General features: G+C 45.2%; 1 protein-coding gene across 3 annotated transcripts in view; it reads left to right on the plus strand.

Moving 5' to 3' along the window:
- The window catches only part of LOC109882373 (plasma membrane calcium-transporting ATPase 3), a 220816-nt gene that overhangs the window by 163162 nt on the left and 38917 nt on the right, over positions 1–18737 (plus strand). For 2 of the 3 annotated variants that reach the window (XM_031803547.1, XM_031803548.1), the window contains exon 27: positions 1181–2272. The exons of the other annotated variant lie outside the window; for it this stretch is intronic. In XM_031803547.1, coding sequence (XP_031659407.1) covers positions 1181–1609 — 429 coding nt within the window. In that variant the 3' untranslated portion in view covers positions 1610–2272. Of the gene's footprint in view, positions 1–1180; positions 2273–18737 lie in introns of those variants that run through there. 3 annotated transcript variants of the gene reach the window in all.

Consider the following 18737-nt stretch of genomic DNA (forward strand, 5'->3'; position numbering starts at 1 on the left):
ACTGTAGGGGATAGTAGTTCACTGTAGGGGACAGTAGTTCACTTCACTGTAGGGGATAGTAGTTCACTGTAGGGGATAGTAGTTCACTGTAGGGGATAGTAGTTCACTGTAGGGGAGAGTAGTTCACTGTAGGGGACAGTAGTTCACTGTAGGGGATAGTAGTTCACTGTAGGGGACAGTAGTTCACTTCACTGTAGGGGATAGTAGTTCACTGTAGGGGACAGTAGTTCACTTCACTGTAGGGGATAGTAGTTCACTGTAGGGGACAGTAGTTCACTTCACTGTAGGGGATAGTAGTTCACTTCACTGTAGGGGATAGTAGTTCACTGTAGGGGATAGTAGTTCACTGTAGGGGAGAGTAGTTCACTTCACTGTAGGGGATAGTAGTTCACTGTAGGGGATAGTAGTTCACTGTAGGGGATAGTAGTTCACTTCACTGTAGGGGATAGTAGTTCACTGTAGGGGACAGTAGTTCACTGTAGGGGATAGTAGTTCACTGTAGGGGATAGTAGTTCACTTCACTGTAGGGGATAGTAGTTCACTGTAGGGGATAGTAGTTCACTGTAGGGGATAGTAGTTCACTGTAGGGGAGAGTAGTTCACTGTAGGGGACAGTAGTTCACTGTAGGGGATAGTAGTTCACTGTAGGGGAGAGTAGTTCACTTCACTGTAGGGGATAGTAGTTCACTGTAGGGGAGTTAAGGAAAACTGATGTTACCCCATTAAACAAACATTCTGTTGTCTTGGTTACATTGTTTCTCTTTCTTTTCCCATATGGAGCAGGTGGCTGGAAGCCAGAGGTCAGGGTTAGAGGTCAGGGGATTAAAACCATCTGGTTTTCTAGTGATCCCAGTTAGACCATTTCTGGTTTCCTGCTTATTCCCTCCTGATGTCAAGATTCCTTCTACTGGGATTTCTGGAAAAACCTTTCTGAAAAGTAAAAGGAACTTTGCAGCCCTAGTCAAGGGTCAGGGGTAAGAGGTCAGATAGCTGTGAAACTGTAGCCACCTGGTCCTGAGTGTCTGTCCCTCCGTCCATCCATTCAAGTCTGCCTGTCTCCCTCTCTCCTCTCCTTCCCCTCACTCACTCTCTCCTTCCCCCTTTCCTCTTCCTCCCTCTCTCTTCTTCCCCCTCTTCCTCTCTCTTCCTTCCCCCTCTCCCCCTCTCTCCTTCTCCTGTAGATGCGTGTAGTCAATGCCTTCCGTACCAACGTGTACGAGACCCGAGAGAAAACGGAATCACGGAACTCCATCCATAACTTCATGGCTCACCCAGAATTCCTGATCAATGATCTCATCCATAACATCCCTCTGATCGACGACACAGACATCGACGAGGAGTCAGAGCTGAGTCGATACCAGCACCACCTCCACCCTGCCCTCCGCAAGCCCCCTCCACCCCCCGCCCAGCCCCCGTCCTCCTCCCGCTCCCGCCCGCCAAGGCCCTACCGACAACACAGTCTCCCCGTCACCCCTACCAACATAAACAACAACGCAACACTGGTCACCTTTGGCAACACAAACAACAAGGCTGTTTCCCCAGGTAACCGGTGCATCAATTATGAAGTTGCAACCAGAGCTACAACAGCGCTAGGGGTAACAGGCTCCTAGCCCCCTCCTCCTGTCCTCCTCTCCGTTGCTCTCCCGTCCTCCTCCTCTACTGCTTTCAGACATCCTTATAACTCATGAACAGATGCAGGGAGGAAAGGACAGACAGACTTACAGGCAGGAGGGGAGAGAGACAGGCTGACAGGGAGAAGAGACAATAGACAGACATTTTAAAGGAGAACATTTTTCACCATCAAAGAGGAGGGGTGTAAAGGAGTCTAGGTTCTGACTGGAGGGAGAAGTTAAGCCCTTCCTTCCTGCTTCTTCTCTTATCGCTATTACCAGGCTACTATACCACAGGAGAGAGGAGGAGTGATCTGCTATGACCAGGCTACTATACCACAGGAGAGAGGAGGAGTGATCTGCTATGACCAGGCTACTATACCACAGGAAAGAGAAGGAGTGATCTGCTGTGACCAGGCTACTATACCACAGGAGAGAGGAGGAGTGATCTGCTATTACCAGGCTACTATACCACAGGAGAGAGGAGGAGTGATCTGCTATGACCAGGCTACTATACCACAGGAGAGAGGAGAAGTGATCTGCCGTGACCAGGCTACGATACTATAGGAGAGAGGAGGAGTGATCTGCTATGACCAGGCTACTATACTACAGGAGAGAGGAGGAGTGATCTGCTATGACCAGGCTACTATACTACAGGAGAGAGGAGGAGTGATCTGCTATGACCAGGCTACTATACTACAGGAGAGAGGAGGAGTGATCTGCTATGACCAGGCTACTAGACCACAGGAGAGAGGAGGAGTCATCTGCTATGACCAGGCTACTATACTACAGGAGAGAGGAGGAGTGATCTGCTATGACCAGGCTACTAGACCACAGGAGAGAGGAGGAGTGATCTGCTATGACCAGGCTACTATACTACAGGAGAGAGGAGGAGTGATCTGCTATGACCAGGCTACTAGACCACAGGAGAGAGGAGGAGTGATCTGCTGTGACCAGGCTACTATACTACAGGAGAGAGGAGGAGTGATCTACTATGACCAGGCTACTATACTACAGGAGAGAGGAGGAGTGATCTACTATGACCAGGCTACTATACTACAGGAGAGAGGAGGAGTGATCTGCTATGACCAGGCTACTAGACCACAGGAGAGAGGAGGAGTGATCTGCTATGACCAGGCTACTATACTACAGGAGAGAGGAGGAGTGATCTGCTATGACCAGGCTACTATACTACAGGAGAGAGGAGGAGTGATCTGCTATGACCAGGCTACTAGACCACAGGAGAGAGGAGGAGTGATCTGCTATGACCAGGCTACTATACTACAGGAGAGAGGAGGAGTGATCTGCTATGACCAGGCTACTAGACCACAGGAGAGAGGAGGAGTGATCTGCTATGACCAGGCTACTATACTACAGGAGAGAGGAGGAGTGATCTGTTATGACCAGGCTACTAGACCACAGGAGAGAGGAGGAGTGATCTGCTATGACCAGGCTACTATACTACAGGAGAGAGGAGGAGTGATCTGCTATGACCAGGCTACTATACTACAGGAGAGAGGAGGAGTGATCTACTATGACCAGGCTACTAGACCACAGGAGAGAGGAGGAGTGATCTGCTATGACCAGGCTACTAGACCACAGGAGAGAGGAGGAGTGATCTGCTGTGACCAGGCTACTATACCACAGGAGAGAGGAGGAGTGATCTACTATGACCAGGCTACTATACCACAGGAGAGAGGAGGAGTGATCTACTATGACCAGGCTACTATACTACAGGAGAGAGGAGGAGTGATCTGCTATGACCAGGCTACTATACTACAGGAGAGAGGAGGAGTGATCTACTGTGACCAGGCTACTAGACCACAGGAGAGAGGAGGAGTGATCTGCTATGACCAGGCTACTATACTACAGGAGAGAGGAGGAGTGATCTGCTATGACCAGGCTACTATACTACAGGAGAGAGGAGGAGTGATCTACTATGACCAGGCTACTAGACCACAGGAGAGAGGAGGAGTGATCTGCTATGACCAGGCTACTAGACCACAGGAGAGAGGAGGAGTGATCTGCTGTGACCAGGCTACTATACCACAGGAGAGAGGAGGAGTGATCTACTATGACCAGGCTACTATACCACAGGAGAGAGGAGGAGTGATCTACTATGACCAGGCTACTATACTACAGGAGAGAGGAGGAGTGATCTGCTGTGACCAGGCTACTATACCACAGGAGAGAGGAGGAGTGATCTGCTATGACCAGGCTACTAGACCACAGGAGAGAGGAGGAGTGATCTACTATGACCAGGCTACTAGACCACAGGAGAGAGGAGGAGTGATCTGCTATGACCAGGCTACTATACTACAGGAGAGAGGAGGAGTGATCTGCTATGACCAGGCTACTATACTACAGGAGAGAGGAGGAGTGATCTACTATGACCAGGCTACTAGACCACAGGAGAGAGGAGGAGTGATCTGCTATGACCAGGCTACTAGACCACAGGAGAGAGGAGGAGTGATCTGCTGTGACCAGGCTACTATACCACAGGAGAGAGGAGGAGTGATCTACTATGACCAGGCTACTATACCACAGGAGAGAGGAGGAGTGATCTACTATGACCAGGCTACTATACTACAGGAGAGAGGAGGAGTGATCTGCTGTGACCAGGCTACTATACCACAGGAGAGAGGAGGAGTGATCTGCTATGACCAGGCTACTAGACCACAGGAGAGAGGAGGAGTGATCTACTATGACCAGGCTACTATACTACAGGAGAGAGGAGGAGTGATCTACTATGACCAGGCTACTAGACCACAGGAGAGAGGAGGAGTGATCTGCTATGACCAGGCTACTATACCACAGGAGAGAGGAGGAGTGATCTGCTGTGATTAGTACAACCAGGGGAGAACAGCTGCCTGCTCTTTCAAGGCCGAACGGGGCAGGTAGCGTTTTGAGAAAGTAGGATCCACCAATATAGTCAATGGGAGTATGACGATCATCGTGGTCAATATTTGTGGATGTACCATTTTTTTCTAACACAATCATTGTACCAATACTTGCTTCTATTTCACCAGATGTATGTCTTTGAACCGATTATTTAAAAATTGATCATATGCAGCCTGCAGTACCCCGGTCAGTCTTCAAGAGGGGGTAGAACTGAGCTAGCCTGCAGTACCCCGGTCAGTCTTCAAAGGGGGTAGAACTGAGCTAGCCTGCAGTACCCCGGTCAGTCTTCAAGAGGGGGCAGAACTGAGCTAGCCTGCAGTACCCCGGGTCAGTCTTCAAGAGGGGCAGAACTGAGCTAGCCTGCAGTACCCCGGTCAGTCTTCAAGAGGGGCAGAACTGAGCTAGCCTGCAGTACCCCGGTCAGTCTTCAAGAGGGGGCAGAACTGAGCTAGCCTGCAGTACCCCGGTCAGTCTTCAAGAGGGGGCAGAACTGAGCTAGCCTGCAGTACCCCGGTCAGTCTTCAAGAGGGGGCAGAACTGAGCTAGTCTGCAAAGTGTTTTTTTATCCGCGCCAAACTTGATGCAAAACCATTGCCCACGAGTAACCTAGCAACATTCAAAGCTTCGCTGACTGGTCAGAGTTCGGACCTTCCCTGTGACTAAATGGACGTGAGAGAGGAAGAACGCTAGAGGGGGAGTCCCCGCGGACGGGAAGTTCTGAGTTTGCTCATGTCTGCCATGCCACTAGCAAACACTGTGGCCCCATCCAACGATACCCCCGGACAGGGCCAACCAGGCAGAATATAACCCCTCCAACGATACCCCCGGACAGGGCCAACCAGGCAGAATAGAACCCCTGCAACGATACCCCCGGACAGGGCCAACCAGGCAGAATAGAACCCCTCCAACGATACCCCCGGACAGGGCCAACCAGGCAGAATAGAACCCCTCCAACGATACCCCCGGACAGGGCCAAGCAGGCAGAATAGAACCCCTCCAACGATACCCCCGGACAGGGCCAAGCAGGCAGAATAGAACCCCTCCAACGATACCCCCGGACAGGGCCAAGCAGGCAGAATAGAACCCCTCCAATGATACCCCCGGACAGGGCCAACCAGGCAGAATAGAACCCCTCCAACGATACCCCCGGACAGGGCCAACCAGGCAGAATAGAACCCCACCCACTCCTACCCTGAGACAAGGCTGAGTAAAGCCCACAAAGACTGCAGTCCTTTCATAAACACTTAGATAACCACACTAAGCTAACCCTAGACACACTACTACACAGCTTCCGCCCAATAGGCATTGTAAGATAGCGATAACACTTTATATAATTCACAGCTTACTTACCTCCCCCAACCCACCCCTGTCTCAGCCTCCAGTATCTATGCTGCTATAGTCTATGTGCCAGGGGACTAGGGTCAGTCTGTTAAACCTGGTGTAATGCAACTTCATATCAGGGAACAACCAACTCTGACCAATCAGCATAGCTTTGAATGTTGCTACGTTTCTCGTGGGCGTGGTTTTGCACCAAGTTTCAACGTCACCTCCTAGTGTGGCTAAAACTGAGCAACATGAAGCATGAAGCAAGATTGCTCCACACTAACACAACACTTCCTGACCTTCAGACATCACATAGGGTGAAGTCATCGATGGCTCTATCCATTCTTTTTACACTCTATGATGAAACCACCACTACTACGGTTACTATGACTACCGTCGTCAACACCGTGGTTACTACAGCTGTGGTTTACGTATACGCTTTAACTGTGTTCTATATTTATTTATTTATGTTGTTTTATATTTATGTTCAAATCAAATCAAATCAAATGTATTTATATAGCCCTTCGTACATCAGCTGATATCTCAAAGTGCTGTACAGAAACCCAGCCTACAATCCCAAACAGCAAGCAATGCAGGTGTAGAAGCACGTGTTGTTTTGATTTGATTTATTGTCTTCAAAGAGGGGGGTTGTTTTCACAATTTATCTGATTGATTTATTGTCCTCAAAGAGGGGGGTTGTTTTCACAATTTATCTGATTGATTTATTGTCCTCAAAGAGGGGGGTTGTTTTCACAATTTATCTGATTGATTTATTGTCCTCAAAGAGGGGGGTTGTTTTCACATTTCATCTGATTTATTTATTCCTACAATATTCTCTTTCTTTGTATCACTTTTTTCATTACTTTAGCAATATTTCTCTCTCTCTCTCTCTCTCTCTCTCTCTCTCTGTGTCTACGTGTATTGTCTTGTCTGTCCTGAAAAAGAGAAACCAATATATTTTTAAAACTATACAGACAAGGATAGGACCTAATAGAAGTTAATAGTATATCTGAAAAAAAAAACGATCTAGAAGATCTGGCAACACCAACCTCCCCATATCATCCCCACGTCATCTACTGACTTCTAACCCCGGGGCCCGGTTGCATCATCCGCTGACTTCTAACCCCGGGGCCCGGTTGCATCATCCGCTGACTTCTAACCCCGGGGCCCGGTTGCATCATCCGCTGACTTCTAACCCCGGGGCCCGGTTGCATCATCCGCTGACTTCTAACCCCGGGGCCCGGTTGCATCATCCGCTGACTTCTAACCCCGGGGCCCGGTTGCACAAAACATTTTAAGGCAAATTTCCCCCTTAAATGAGATGAAAAGGTTAAGGGTGCCCAGGAGGTCCAGTACGTTCTGCATTCAGTATGGATATCAATGTAAACAGCATTCAGTATGGATATCAATGTAAACAGCATTCAGTATGGATATCAATGTAAACAGCATTCAGGATGGATATCAATGTAAACAGCATTCAGTATGGATATCAATGTAAACAGCATTCAGTATGGATATCAATGTAAACAGCATTCAGTATGGATATCAATGTAAACAGCATTCAGTATGGATATCAATGTAAACAGCATTCAGGATGGATATCATTGTAAACAGCATTCAGTATGGATATCAATGTAAACAGCATTCAGGATGGATATCAATGTAAACAGCATTCAGTATGGATATCAATGTAAACAGCATTCAGGATGGATATCAATGTAAACAGCATTCAGGATGGATATCATTGTAAACAGCATTCAGGATGGATATCATTGTAAACAGCATTCAGTATGGATATCAATGTAAACAGCATTTGAGGTGGTGAATGTTGCTTTCCTCTGCCTGGTTTCAAAAGGAAAACCTCCACCAGCTAGCTTGGTAGCTAAACAATGGAATGTGCACAGGCCATGGCTACAAAGCTAGCTACAGTACACTGAACAAAAATATAAATGCAACATACAACAATTTCAATGATGTTACTGAGTTACAGCTCATATAAGGAAATCAGTCAATTGAAATAAATTCATTAGGCCCTAATCTTTTGATGTCTCATGACTGGGGAGCCAGGCCCAGCCAATCAGAATATGTTTTTTTTCTCCCACAAAAGGCTTTATTACAGACATAAATACCCCTCAGTTTCATCAGATGTTGGGGTGGCTGGTCTCAGACGATCCCGTAGGTGAATACGCCGGATGTCGAGGTCCTGGGCTGGCGTGGCTACACGTGGTCTGCGGTTGTGAGGCCGGTTGGACGCACTGCCAAATTCTCTAAAACGATGTTGTAGAGATGGCTTATGGTAGAGAAATTAACATTCAATTCACTGCCAACAGCTTTGGTGGATATTCCTGCAGTCAGCAGGCCAATTGCACACTCCCTCAAAACTTGAGACTGTGGCATTATGCTATGTTACAAAATTGTACATTTTAGAGTGGCCTTTTATTGTCCACAGCACAAGGTGCACCTGAGTAATGAGCATGCTGTTTAATTAGCTTCTTGATATACCACACCTGTCAGGTGGATTGATTATCTTGGCGAAGGAGAAATGTTCACTAACAGTGATGTAAACAAATGAGTGCACAAAATGTGAGAGAAATAATATTTTTATGCATATGGAACATTTCTGGGATCTTTTATTTCAGCTCATAAAACATGGGACCAACACTTTACATGTTGTGTTTATATTTTTGTTCAGTATAGCACCCTACTATATCAGTTAGCTTACAGTTCTCTACTCTGTCAGTTAGCTTACAGCTCCCTACTCTGTCAGTTAGCTTACAGCTCCCTACTCTGTCAGTTAGCTTACAGCTCCCTACTCTGTCAGTTAGCTTACAGCTCTCTACTCTGTCAGTTAGCTTCTAGTTAGTTCCATATTCTGTCAGTTAGCTTACAGCTCCCTACTCTGTCAGTTAGCTTCTAGTTAGTTCCATATTCTGTCAGTTAGCTTACAGCTCCCTACTCTGTCAGTTAGCTTACAGTTCCTTACTCTGTCAGTTAGCTTCTAGTTAGTTCCATATTCTGTCAGTTAGCTTACAGCTCCCTACTCTGTCAGTTAGCTTACAGCTCCCTACTCTGTCAGTTAGCTTACAGCTCCCTACTCTGTCAGTTAGTTTACAGCTCCCTACTCTGTCAGTTAGCTTACAGCTCCCTACTCTGTCAGTTAGCTTCTAGTTAGTTCCATATTCTGTCAGTTAGCTTACAGCTCTCTACTCTGTCAGTTAGCTTACAGCTCCCTACTCTGTCAGTTAGCTTCTAGTTAGTTCCATATTCTGTCAGTTAGCTTACAGCTCTCTACTCTGTCAGTTAGCTTCTAGTTAGTTCCATATTCTGTCAGTTAGCTTACAGCTCCCTACTATATCAGTTAGCTTACAGTTCTCTACTCTGTCAGTTAGCTTACAGCTCCCTACTCTGTCAGTTAGCTTACAGCTCCCTACTCTGTCAGTTAGCTTCTAGTTAGTTCCATATTCTGTCAGTTAGCTTACAGCTCCCTACTCTGTCAGTTAGCTTACAGTTCCCTACTCTGTCAGTTAGCTTCTAGTTAGTTCCATATTCTGTCAGTCAGCTTACAGCTCTCTACTCTGTCAGTTAGCTTACAGCTCTCTACTCTGTCAGTTAGCTTACAGCTCCCTACTCTGTCAGTTAGCTTACAGCTCCCTACTCTGTCAGTTAGCTTACAGCTCCCTACTCTGTCAGTTAGCTTCTAGTTAGTTCCATATTCTGTCAGTTAGCTTACAGCTCCCTACTCTGTCAGTTAGCTTACAGCTCCCTACTCTGTCAGTTAGCTTCTAGTTAGTTCCATATTCTGTCAGTTAGCTTACAGCTCTCTACTCTGTCAGTTAGCTTACAGCTCTCTACTCTGTCAGTTAGCTTACAGCTCCCTACTCTGTCAGTTAGCTTACAGCTCCCTACTCTGTCAGTTAGCTTACAGCTCTCTACTCTGTCAGTTAGCTTCTAGTTAGTTCCATATTCTGTCAGTTAGCTTACAGCTCCCTACTCTGTCAGTTAGCTTACAGTTCCCTACTCTGTCAGTTAGCTTCTAGTTAGTTCCATATTCTGTCAGTTAGCTTACAGCTCCCTACTCTGTCAGTTAGCTTACAGTTCCCTACTCTGTCAGTTAGCTTCTAGTTAGTTCCATATTCTGTCAGTTAGCTTACAGTTCCCTACTCTGTCAGTTAGCTTACAGCTCCCTATTCTGTCAGTTAGCTTACAGTTCCCTACTCTGTCAGTTAGCTTCTAGTTAGTTCCATATTCTGTCAGTTAGCTTACAGTTCCCTACTCTGTCAGGGAACAGCTCCCTACTCTGTCAGTTAGCTTACAGCTCCCTACTCTGTCAGTTAGCTTACAGCTCCCTACTCTGTCAGTTAGCTTCTAGTTAGTTCCATATTCTGTCAGTTAGCTTACAGCTCCCTACTCTGTCAGTTAGCTTACAGTTCCCTACTCTGTCAGTTAGCTTCTAGTTAATTCCATATTCTGTCAGTTAGCTTACAGTTCCCTACTCTGTCAGTTAGCTTACAGCTCCCTACTCTGTCAGTTAGCTTACAGCTCCCTACTCTGTCAGTTAGCTTACAGCTCCCTACTCTGTCAGTTAGCTTACAGCTCCCTACTCTGTCAGTTAGCTTACAGTTCCCTACTCTGTCAGTTAGCTTCTAGTTAATTCCATATTCTGTCAGTTAGCTTACAGTTCCCTACTCTGTCAGTTAGCTTACAGTTCCCTACTCTGTCAGTTAGCTTACAGCTCCCTACACTGTCAGTTAGCTTCTAGTTAGTTCCATATTCTGTCAGTTAGCTTACAGTTCCCTACTCTGTCAGTTAGTTTACAGTTCTCTACTCTGTCAGTTAGCTTACAGCTCCCTACTCTGTCAGTTAGCTTACAGTTCCCTACTCTGTCAGTTAGTTTAGTTCCCTACTCTGTCAGTTAGTTTAGTTCCCTACTCTGTCAGTTAGCTTACAGCTCCCTACTCTGTCAGTTAGCTTACAGCTCCCTACTCTGTCAGTTAGCTTACAGCTCCCTACTCTGTCAGTTAGCTTACAGCTCCCTACTCTGTCAGTTAGCTTACAGCTCCCTACTCTGTCAGTTAGCTTACAGCTCCCTACTCTGTCAGTTAGCTTACAGTTCTCTACTCTGTCAGTTAGCTTACAGTTCCCTACTCTGTCAGTTAGTTTAGTTCCCTACTCTGTCAGTTAGTTTAGTTCCCTACTCTGTCAGTTAGCTTACAGCTCCCTACTCTGTCAGTTAGCTTACAGTTCCCTACTCTGTCAGTTAGCTTACAGCTCCCTACTCTGTCAGTTAGCTTACAGCTCCCTACTCTGTCAGTTAGCTTACAGCTCCCTACTCTGTCAGTTAGCTTACAGCTCCCTACTCTGTCAGTTAGCTTACAGCTCCCTACTCTGTCAGTTAGCTTACAGTTCTCTACTCTGTCAGTTAGCTTACAGCTCCCTACTCTGTCAGTTAGCTTACAGCTCCCTACTCTGTCAGTTAGTTTAGTTCCCTACTCTGTCAGTTAGCTTCTAGTTAGTTCCCTACTCTGTCAGTTAGCTTACAGCTCCCTACTCTGTCAGTTAGTTTAGTTCCCTACTCTGTCAGTTAGCTTCTAGTTAGTTCCCTACTCTGTCAGTTAGCTTACAGCTCCCTACTCTGTCAGTTAGCTTACAGTTCCCTACTCTGTCAGTTAGCTTACAGCTCCCTACTCTGTCAGTTAGCTTACAGCTCCCTACTCTGTCAGTTAGCTTACAGCTCTCTACTCTGTCAGTTAGCTTACAGTTCCCTACTCTGTCAGTTAGCTTACAGCTCCCTACTCTGTCAGTTAGCTTACAGCTCCCTACTCTGTCAGTTAGTTTAGTTCCCTACTCTGTCAGTTAGCTTACAGCTCCCTACTCTGTCAGTTAGTTTAGTTCCCTACTCTGTCAGTTAGCTTCTAGTTAGTTCTCTACTCTGTCCGTTAGCTTACAGCTCCCTACTCTGTCAGTTAGTTTAGTTCCCTACTCTGTCAGTTAGCTTACAGCTCCCTACTCTGTCAGTTAGCTTACAGCTCCCTACTCTGTCAGTTAGCTTGATGTGCTAGCAAGCCATAGAAACAAGTTTAGAAAAAAGTTACTAAAATTAACATGTTTTATTATCTTCGGAATCAATTTGTTTTACCGGTCTTGAATGTAAAAGTTATAGTTTGCAATCTCCCAAAATATATGCTATCTCTCTGATGACACTTCAGTTAGTGAATCAGGTCATCTCCATAGTAACCAGAGAGAATTTTTGTCATGCATGCCTTCAAACTAAGGTAAAACTCTTAAATGATGCCCTTACCTATGGAAATGTTTGACAGGCCATATGCTACACCCATTAATAGTTTCCTTAGGTAAGGGGAAAGGATTCCTTATGGTAAACTATTAAGGGTAACCCTATGTTTTATGCAGCTGGGCCCTGACCCCTAGTCCCCGACCCCACATCTTCTCACTCTAACCCCTGACCTCTGACCTCTAACCATCAACAACAGCTCTACCAGAGACGGAAAGGAAGCGAGACCCCCTGCCCCCCCACCCGCTTGTTTTGTCTGGGTTTTTTCTGGTTTAATGAAAGTCTAAGTCGACCAAACCCAGCTGCTGACACACCCAGTTATTAAGTAGACCGGAATTTACCTATTTTTTTTAAATCTACCGACCACACTGCTTTAACTAACATCATCTCACCATCACTCACAGGCACTGGCCCTTTAAGATCAAATACATTTAATGAGCGCTGCCATACCATGTATCGTTGCCATTACAGTACTGCTGGTTGTCATTCTTCCTCTCTAACCAGGAAGTGATTCAGACCAGGTGGCACCAGGTGAGTGGACTCCCTGGCCAGTCAGTGACAATAAAACTGAATAGCTGCTGTGGACCTCGTAGGCTGAGGCTGAGAGTTGAATATCTCCACACTATATACCACCACACCATGCTATTACATACTATTACAGTCCGTTATGTTAAGCCATACCATCATATTTGGCATAACATTCCATGACATCATAGAACATTCTAAACCCCATCATCATATCATTCCCAGTGTTTCCCCTAACCAATAGTCCTGGCCCGGTCCTGCAGCTATAGCAGTGGTAAAGGAGATGCTACCTTCCAACCATCATATCATTCCCAGTGTTTCCCCTAACCAATAGTCCTGGCCCGGTAAAGGAGATCATATCATTCCGTGTCGATGGGTTGTCACTAGCTGCTATACCCATAACGTCATAAACTCTCCCATTTCTAAAATTTCTCCCCTTAAAATTAGATTTTAAACCTAACCCTAACCTTAACCGCACTGCTAATCTTATGCCTAACGCTAACCTTACCTTAATCAAATTTTTGTAGACAAATTTAACTTTGTGGCTATGAAATCTGACTTTGTGGGTGTGGAATCAGACTTTGTGGCTGTGGAATCAGACTTTGTGGCTGTGGAATCAGACTTTGTGGCTGTGGAATCAGACTTTGTGGCTGTGGAATCAGACTTTGTGGCTGTGGAATCTCACTTTGTGGCTGTGAAATCTGACTTTGTGGCTGTGGAATCTGACTTTGTGGCTGTGAAATCTGATTTTGTGGCTTTGAAATTTGACTTTGTGGCTGTGAAATCTGATTTTGTGGCTATGAAATCTGACTTTGTGGCTGTTGAATCAGACTTTGTGGCTGTGGAATCAGACTTTGTGGCTGTGGAATCAGACTTTGCGGCTGTGGAATCAGACTTTGTGGCTGTGGAATCAGACTTTGTGGCTGTGGAATCAGACTTTGTGGCTGTGGAATCAGACTTTGTGGCTGTGAAATCAGACTTTGTGGCTGTGGAATCAGACTTTGTGGCTGTGGAATCAGACTTTGTGGCTGTGGAATCTCACTTTGTGGCTGTGGAATCAGACTTTGTGGCTGTGGAATCTCACTTTGTGGCTGTGGAATCAGACTTTGTGGCTGTGGAATCAGACTTTGTGGCTGTGGAATCAGACTTTGTGGCTGTGGAATCAGACTTTGTGGCTGTGGAATCTCACTTTGTGGCTGTGGAATCAGACTTTGTGGCTGTGGAATCAGACTTTGTGGCTGTGGAATCAGACTTTGTGGCTGTGGAATCAGACTTTGTGGCTGTGGAATCTCACTTTGTGGCTGTGGAATCAGACTTTGTGGCTGTGGAATCTCACTTTGTGGCTGTGGAATCAGACTTTGTGGCTGTGGAATCAGACTTTGTGGCTGTGGAATCAGACTTTGTGGCTGTGGAATCTCACTTTGTGGCTGTGGAATCAGACTTTGTGGCTGTGGAATCAGACTTTGTGGCTGTGGAATCTCACTTTGTGGCTGTGGAATCTCACTTTGTGGCTATAGAAGCTAGTGTAAACCAGGTAGACGCACCAGAGTGCCACCTGGTGACATCACGCCGCTGCTGCTTCTGCTGCATGGCAACGCAACACACTCCCACAGCCAGGACCCTGAGTACGATATGCATCAAACACACACACAGGTAGATGGTTGTCTCTGTGGGCTGGATTCCATCGTGTTGTTATAATGTTCTTCACAGGAGAAGAGCAGGAAAATACACAATGTATAATAATATATTTATCACAGTTATAACAACTAGAGCTGCACCACTACTGTATATAATAGCAACACTAAACGTGTACACCATTAGTTCTCTTCCCAAGGAAGTTCGTAGGTTGATGTTCCTTTCTTTTTCTCTTTCTCATCTGTTGCTTTTTTATAAAAAAAATAGAACTCAATTATTATGATTATAATGATTAGTATGATTAGCAGTGGTAGTATTTATGGTTATTATCATGATTGTTATTATTAATGATTAGTATGATTAGCAGTGGTAGTATTTATGGTTATTATCATGATTGTTATTATTAATGATGATTATGATTAGTAGTGGTAGTATTTACAGTTATTATCATGATTGTTATTATTAATGATGATTATGATTAGTAGCGGTAGTATTTACAGTTATTATCATGATTGTTATTATTAATGATGATTATGATTAGTAGCGGTAGTATTTACAGTTATTATCATGATTGTTATTATTAATGATGATTATGATTAGTAGTGGTAGTATTTACAGTTATTATCATGATTGTTATTATTAATTGTTATTATATTACTTGATCAGCTGTATTTTCTGTCTGTTAAACCAATAGTCTTTGCATCGCTACAAGAGTGGAGAGACCTGTCCTAAAACAACCTCTTGGACTGCTCCCCCTGACCTGCTGCCGATACTGGGAGTAGTAGAGTATAGTGTTTTCCATTACTCCCCCTGACCTGCTGCAGATACTGGGAATAGTAGAGTTTAGTGTTTTCCATTACTCCCCCTGACCTGCTGCAGATACTGGGAATAGTAGAGTATAGTGTTTTCCATTACTCCCCCTGACCTGCTGCAGATACTGGGAATAGTAGACTTTAGTGTTTTCCATTACTCCCCCTGACCTGCTGCAGATACTGGGAATAGTAGAGTTTAGTGTTTTCCATTACTCCCCCTGACCTGCTGCCGATACTGGGAGTAGTAGAGTATAGTGTTTTCCATTACTCCCCCTGACCTGCTGCAGATACTGGGAGTAGTAGAGTATAGTGTTTTCCATTACTCCCCCTGACCTGCTGCAGATACTGGGAATAGTAGACTTTAGTGCTTTCCATTACTCCCCCTGACCTGCTGCAGATACTGGGAATAGTAGAGTTTAGTGTTTTCCATTACTCCCCCTGACCTGCTGCAGATACTGGGAATAGTAGAGTTTAGTGTTTTCCATTACTCCCCCTGACCTGCTGCAGATACTGGGAATAGTAGAGTATAGTGTTTTCCATTACTCCCCCTGACCTGCTGCAGATACTGGGAATAGTAGAGTATAGTGTTTTCCATTACTCCCCCTGACCTGCTGCAGATACTGGGAATAGTAGAGTTTAGTGTTTTCCATTACTCCCCCTGACCTGCTGCAGATACTGGGAATAGTAGAGTTTAGTGTTTTCCATTACTCCCCCTGACCTGCTGCAGATACTGGGAATAGTAGAGTTTAGTGTTTTCCATTACTCCCCCTGACCTGCTGCAGATACTGGGAATAGTATAGTTTTTTGTTTTCCATTACTCCCCCTGACCTGCTGCAGATACTGGGAATAGTAGAGTATAGTGTTTTCCATTACTCCCCCTGACCTGCTGCAGATACTGGGAATAGTAGAGTTTAGTGTTTTCCATTACTCCCCCTGACCTGCTGCAGATACTGGGAATAGTAGAGTTTAGTGTTTTCCATTACTCCCCCTGACCTGCTGCAGATACTGGGAATAGTAGAGTTTAGTGTTTTCCATTACTCCCCCTGACCTGCTGCAGATACTGGGAATAGTAGAGTTTAGTGTTTTCCATTACTCCCCCTGACCTGCTGCAGATACTGGGAATAGTAGAGTATAGTGTTTTCCATTACTCCCCCTGACCTGCTGCAGATACTGGGAATAGTAGAGTTTAGTGTTTTCCATTACTCCCCCTGACCTGCTGCAGATACTGGGAATAGTAGAGTTTAGTGTTTTCCATTACTCCCCCTGACCTGCTGCAGATACTGGGAATAGTAGAGTTTAGTGTTTTCCATTACTCCCCCTGACCTGCTGCAGATACTGGGAGTAGTAGAGTATAGTGTTTTCCATTGCTCCCCCTGACCTGCGGCAGATACTGGGAATAGTAGAGTATAGTGTTTTCCATTACTCCCCCTGACCTGCTGCAGATACTGGGAATAGTAGAGTTTAGTGTTTTCCATTACTCCCCCTGACCTGCTGCAGATACTGGGAATAGTAGAGTTTAGTGTTTTCCATTACTCCCCCTGACCTGCGGCAGATACTGGGAGTAGTAGAGTATAGTGTTTTCCATTACTCCCCCTGACCTGCGGCAGATACTGGGAATAGTAGAGTATAGTGTTTTCCATTACTCCCCCTGACCTGCTGCAGATACTGGGAATAGTAGAGTTTAGTGTTTTCCATTACTCCCCCTGACCTGCTGCAGATACTGGGAATAGTAGAGTATAGTGTTTTCCATTACTCCCCCTGACCTGCTGCAGATACTGGGAGTAGTAGAGTTTAGTGTTTTCCATTACTCCCCCTGACCTGCTGCAGATACTGGTAGTAGTAGAGTTTAGTGTTTTCCATGACAGGACTGCTTAGTGGACAGAAAATACAGCTGTCACTGTGCTGCAAGGAAAACAAGTTTAAAATAAACAATGTTCAGAACAGTGAATATAATAAAGTTATCTGCCTGCTGAACACAATAATGTAATGATCTATCTGATGAGAGAACAGCTGTATCCTGTAGAATATCTGATGAGAGAACAGCTGTATCCTGTAGAATAACTGATGAGGGAACAGCTGTATCCTGTAGAATATCTGAGGAGAGAACAGCTGTATCCTGTAGAATATCTGATGAGAGAACAGCTGTATCCTGTAGAATATCTGATGAGAGAACAGCTGTATCCTGTAGAATATCTGATGAGAGAACAGCTGTATCCTGTAGAATATCTGATGAGAGAACAGCTGTATCCTGTAGAATAACTGATGAGAGGAGAGAACAGCTGTATCCTGTAGAATATCTGATGAGAGAACAGCTGTATCCTGTAGAATAACTGATGAGAGAACAGCTGTATCCTGTAGAATAACTGATGAGGGAACAGCTGTACCCTTTAGAATAACTGATGAGGGAACAGCTGTACCCTGTAGAATAACTGATGAGGGAACAGCTGTACCCTGTAGAATAACTGATGAGGGAACAGCTGTATCCTGTAGAATAACTGATGAGGGAACAGCTGTACCCTGTAGAATAACTGATGAGGGAACAGCTGTATCCTGTAGAATAACTGATGAGGGAACAGCTGTATCCTGTAGAATAACTGATGAGGAAACAGCTGTATCCTGTAGAATAACTGATGAGGGAACAGCTGTATCCTGTAGAATATCTGATGAGAGAACAGCTGTATCCTGTAGAATATCTGATGAGAGAACAGCTGTATCCTGTAGAATATCTGATGAGAGAACAGCTGTATCCTGTAGAATAACTGATGACAGGAGAGAACAGCTGTATCCTGTAGAATAATTGATGAGAGGAGAGAACAGCTGTATCCTGTAGAATAACTGATGAGAGAACAGCTGTATCCTGTAGAATAACTGATGAGAGAACAGCTGTATCCTGTAGAATAACTGATGAGAGAACAGCTGTATCCTGTAGAATAACTGATGAGAGAACAGCTGTATCCTGTAGAATAACTGATGAGAGAACAGCTGTATCCTGTAGAATAACTGATGAGAGCTGTATGGAGCTGTATGGAGAAGAAGACATGGCTACTGGGTAGAACGTAACAAAGTATAATTCTACATTAATTCTACATCAATAGTATAATTCTCCTGGTGAACCACAGAGTCAACACACCGCTCAAATAAACTGTAGACTATCTAGAGAGTAGTTACTATACTGAACACTGGCCCAGAGTCAACACACAGCCCCACTGGTCAAACTGTAGCCTATATAGAGAGTAGTTACTATACTGAACACTGGCCCAGAGTCAACACACAGCCCCACTGGTCAAACTGTAGCCTATATAGAGAGTAGTTACTATACTGAACACTGGCCCAGAGTCAACACACAGCCCCACTGGTCAAACTGTAGCCTATATAGAGAGTAGTTACTATACTGAACACTGGCCCAGAGTCAACACACAGCCCCACTGGTCAAACTGTAGCCTATATAGAGAGTAGTTACTATACTGAACACTGGCCCAGAGTCAACACACAGCCCCACTGGTCAAACTGTAGCCTATATAGAGAGTAGTTACTATACTGAACACTGGCCCAGAGTCAACACACAGCCCCACTGGTCAAACTGTAGCCTATATAGAGAGTAGTTACTATACTGAACACTGGCCCAGAGTCAACACACAGCCCC

Source organism: Oncorhynchus kisutch, linkage group LG24 (assembly GCF_002021735.2).
Source record: "Oncorhynchus kisutch isolate 150728-3 linkage group LG24, Okis_V2, whole genome shotgun sequence".
NCBI classification, from domain to species: Eukaryota; Metazoa; Chordata; class Actinopteri; order Salmoniformes; family Salmonidae; genus Oncorhynchus; species Oncorhynchus kisutch.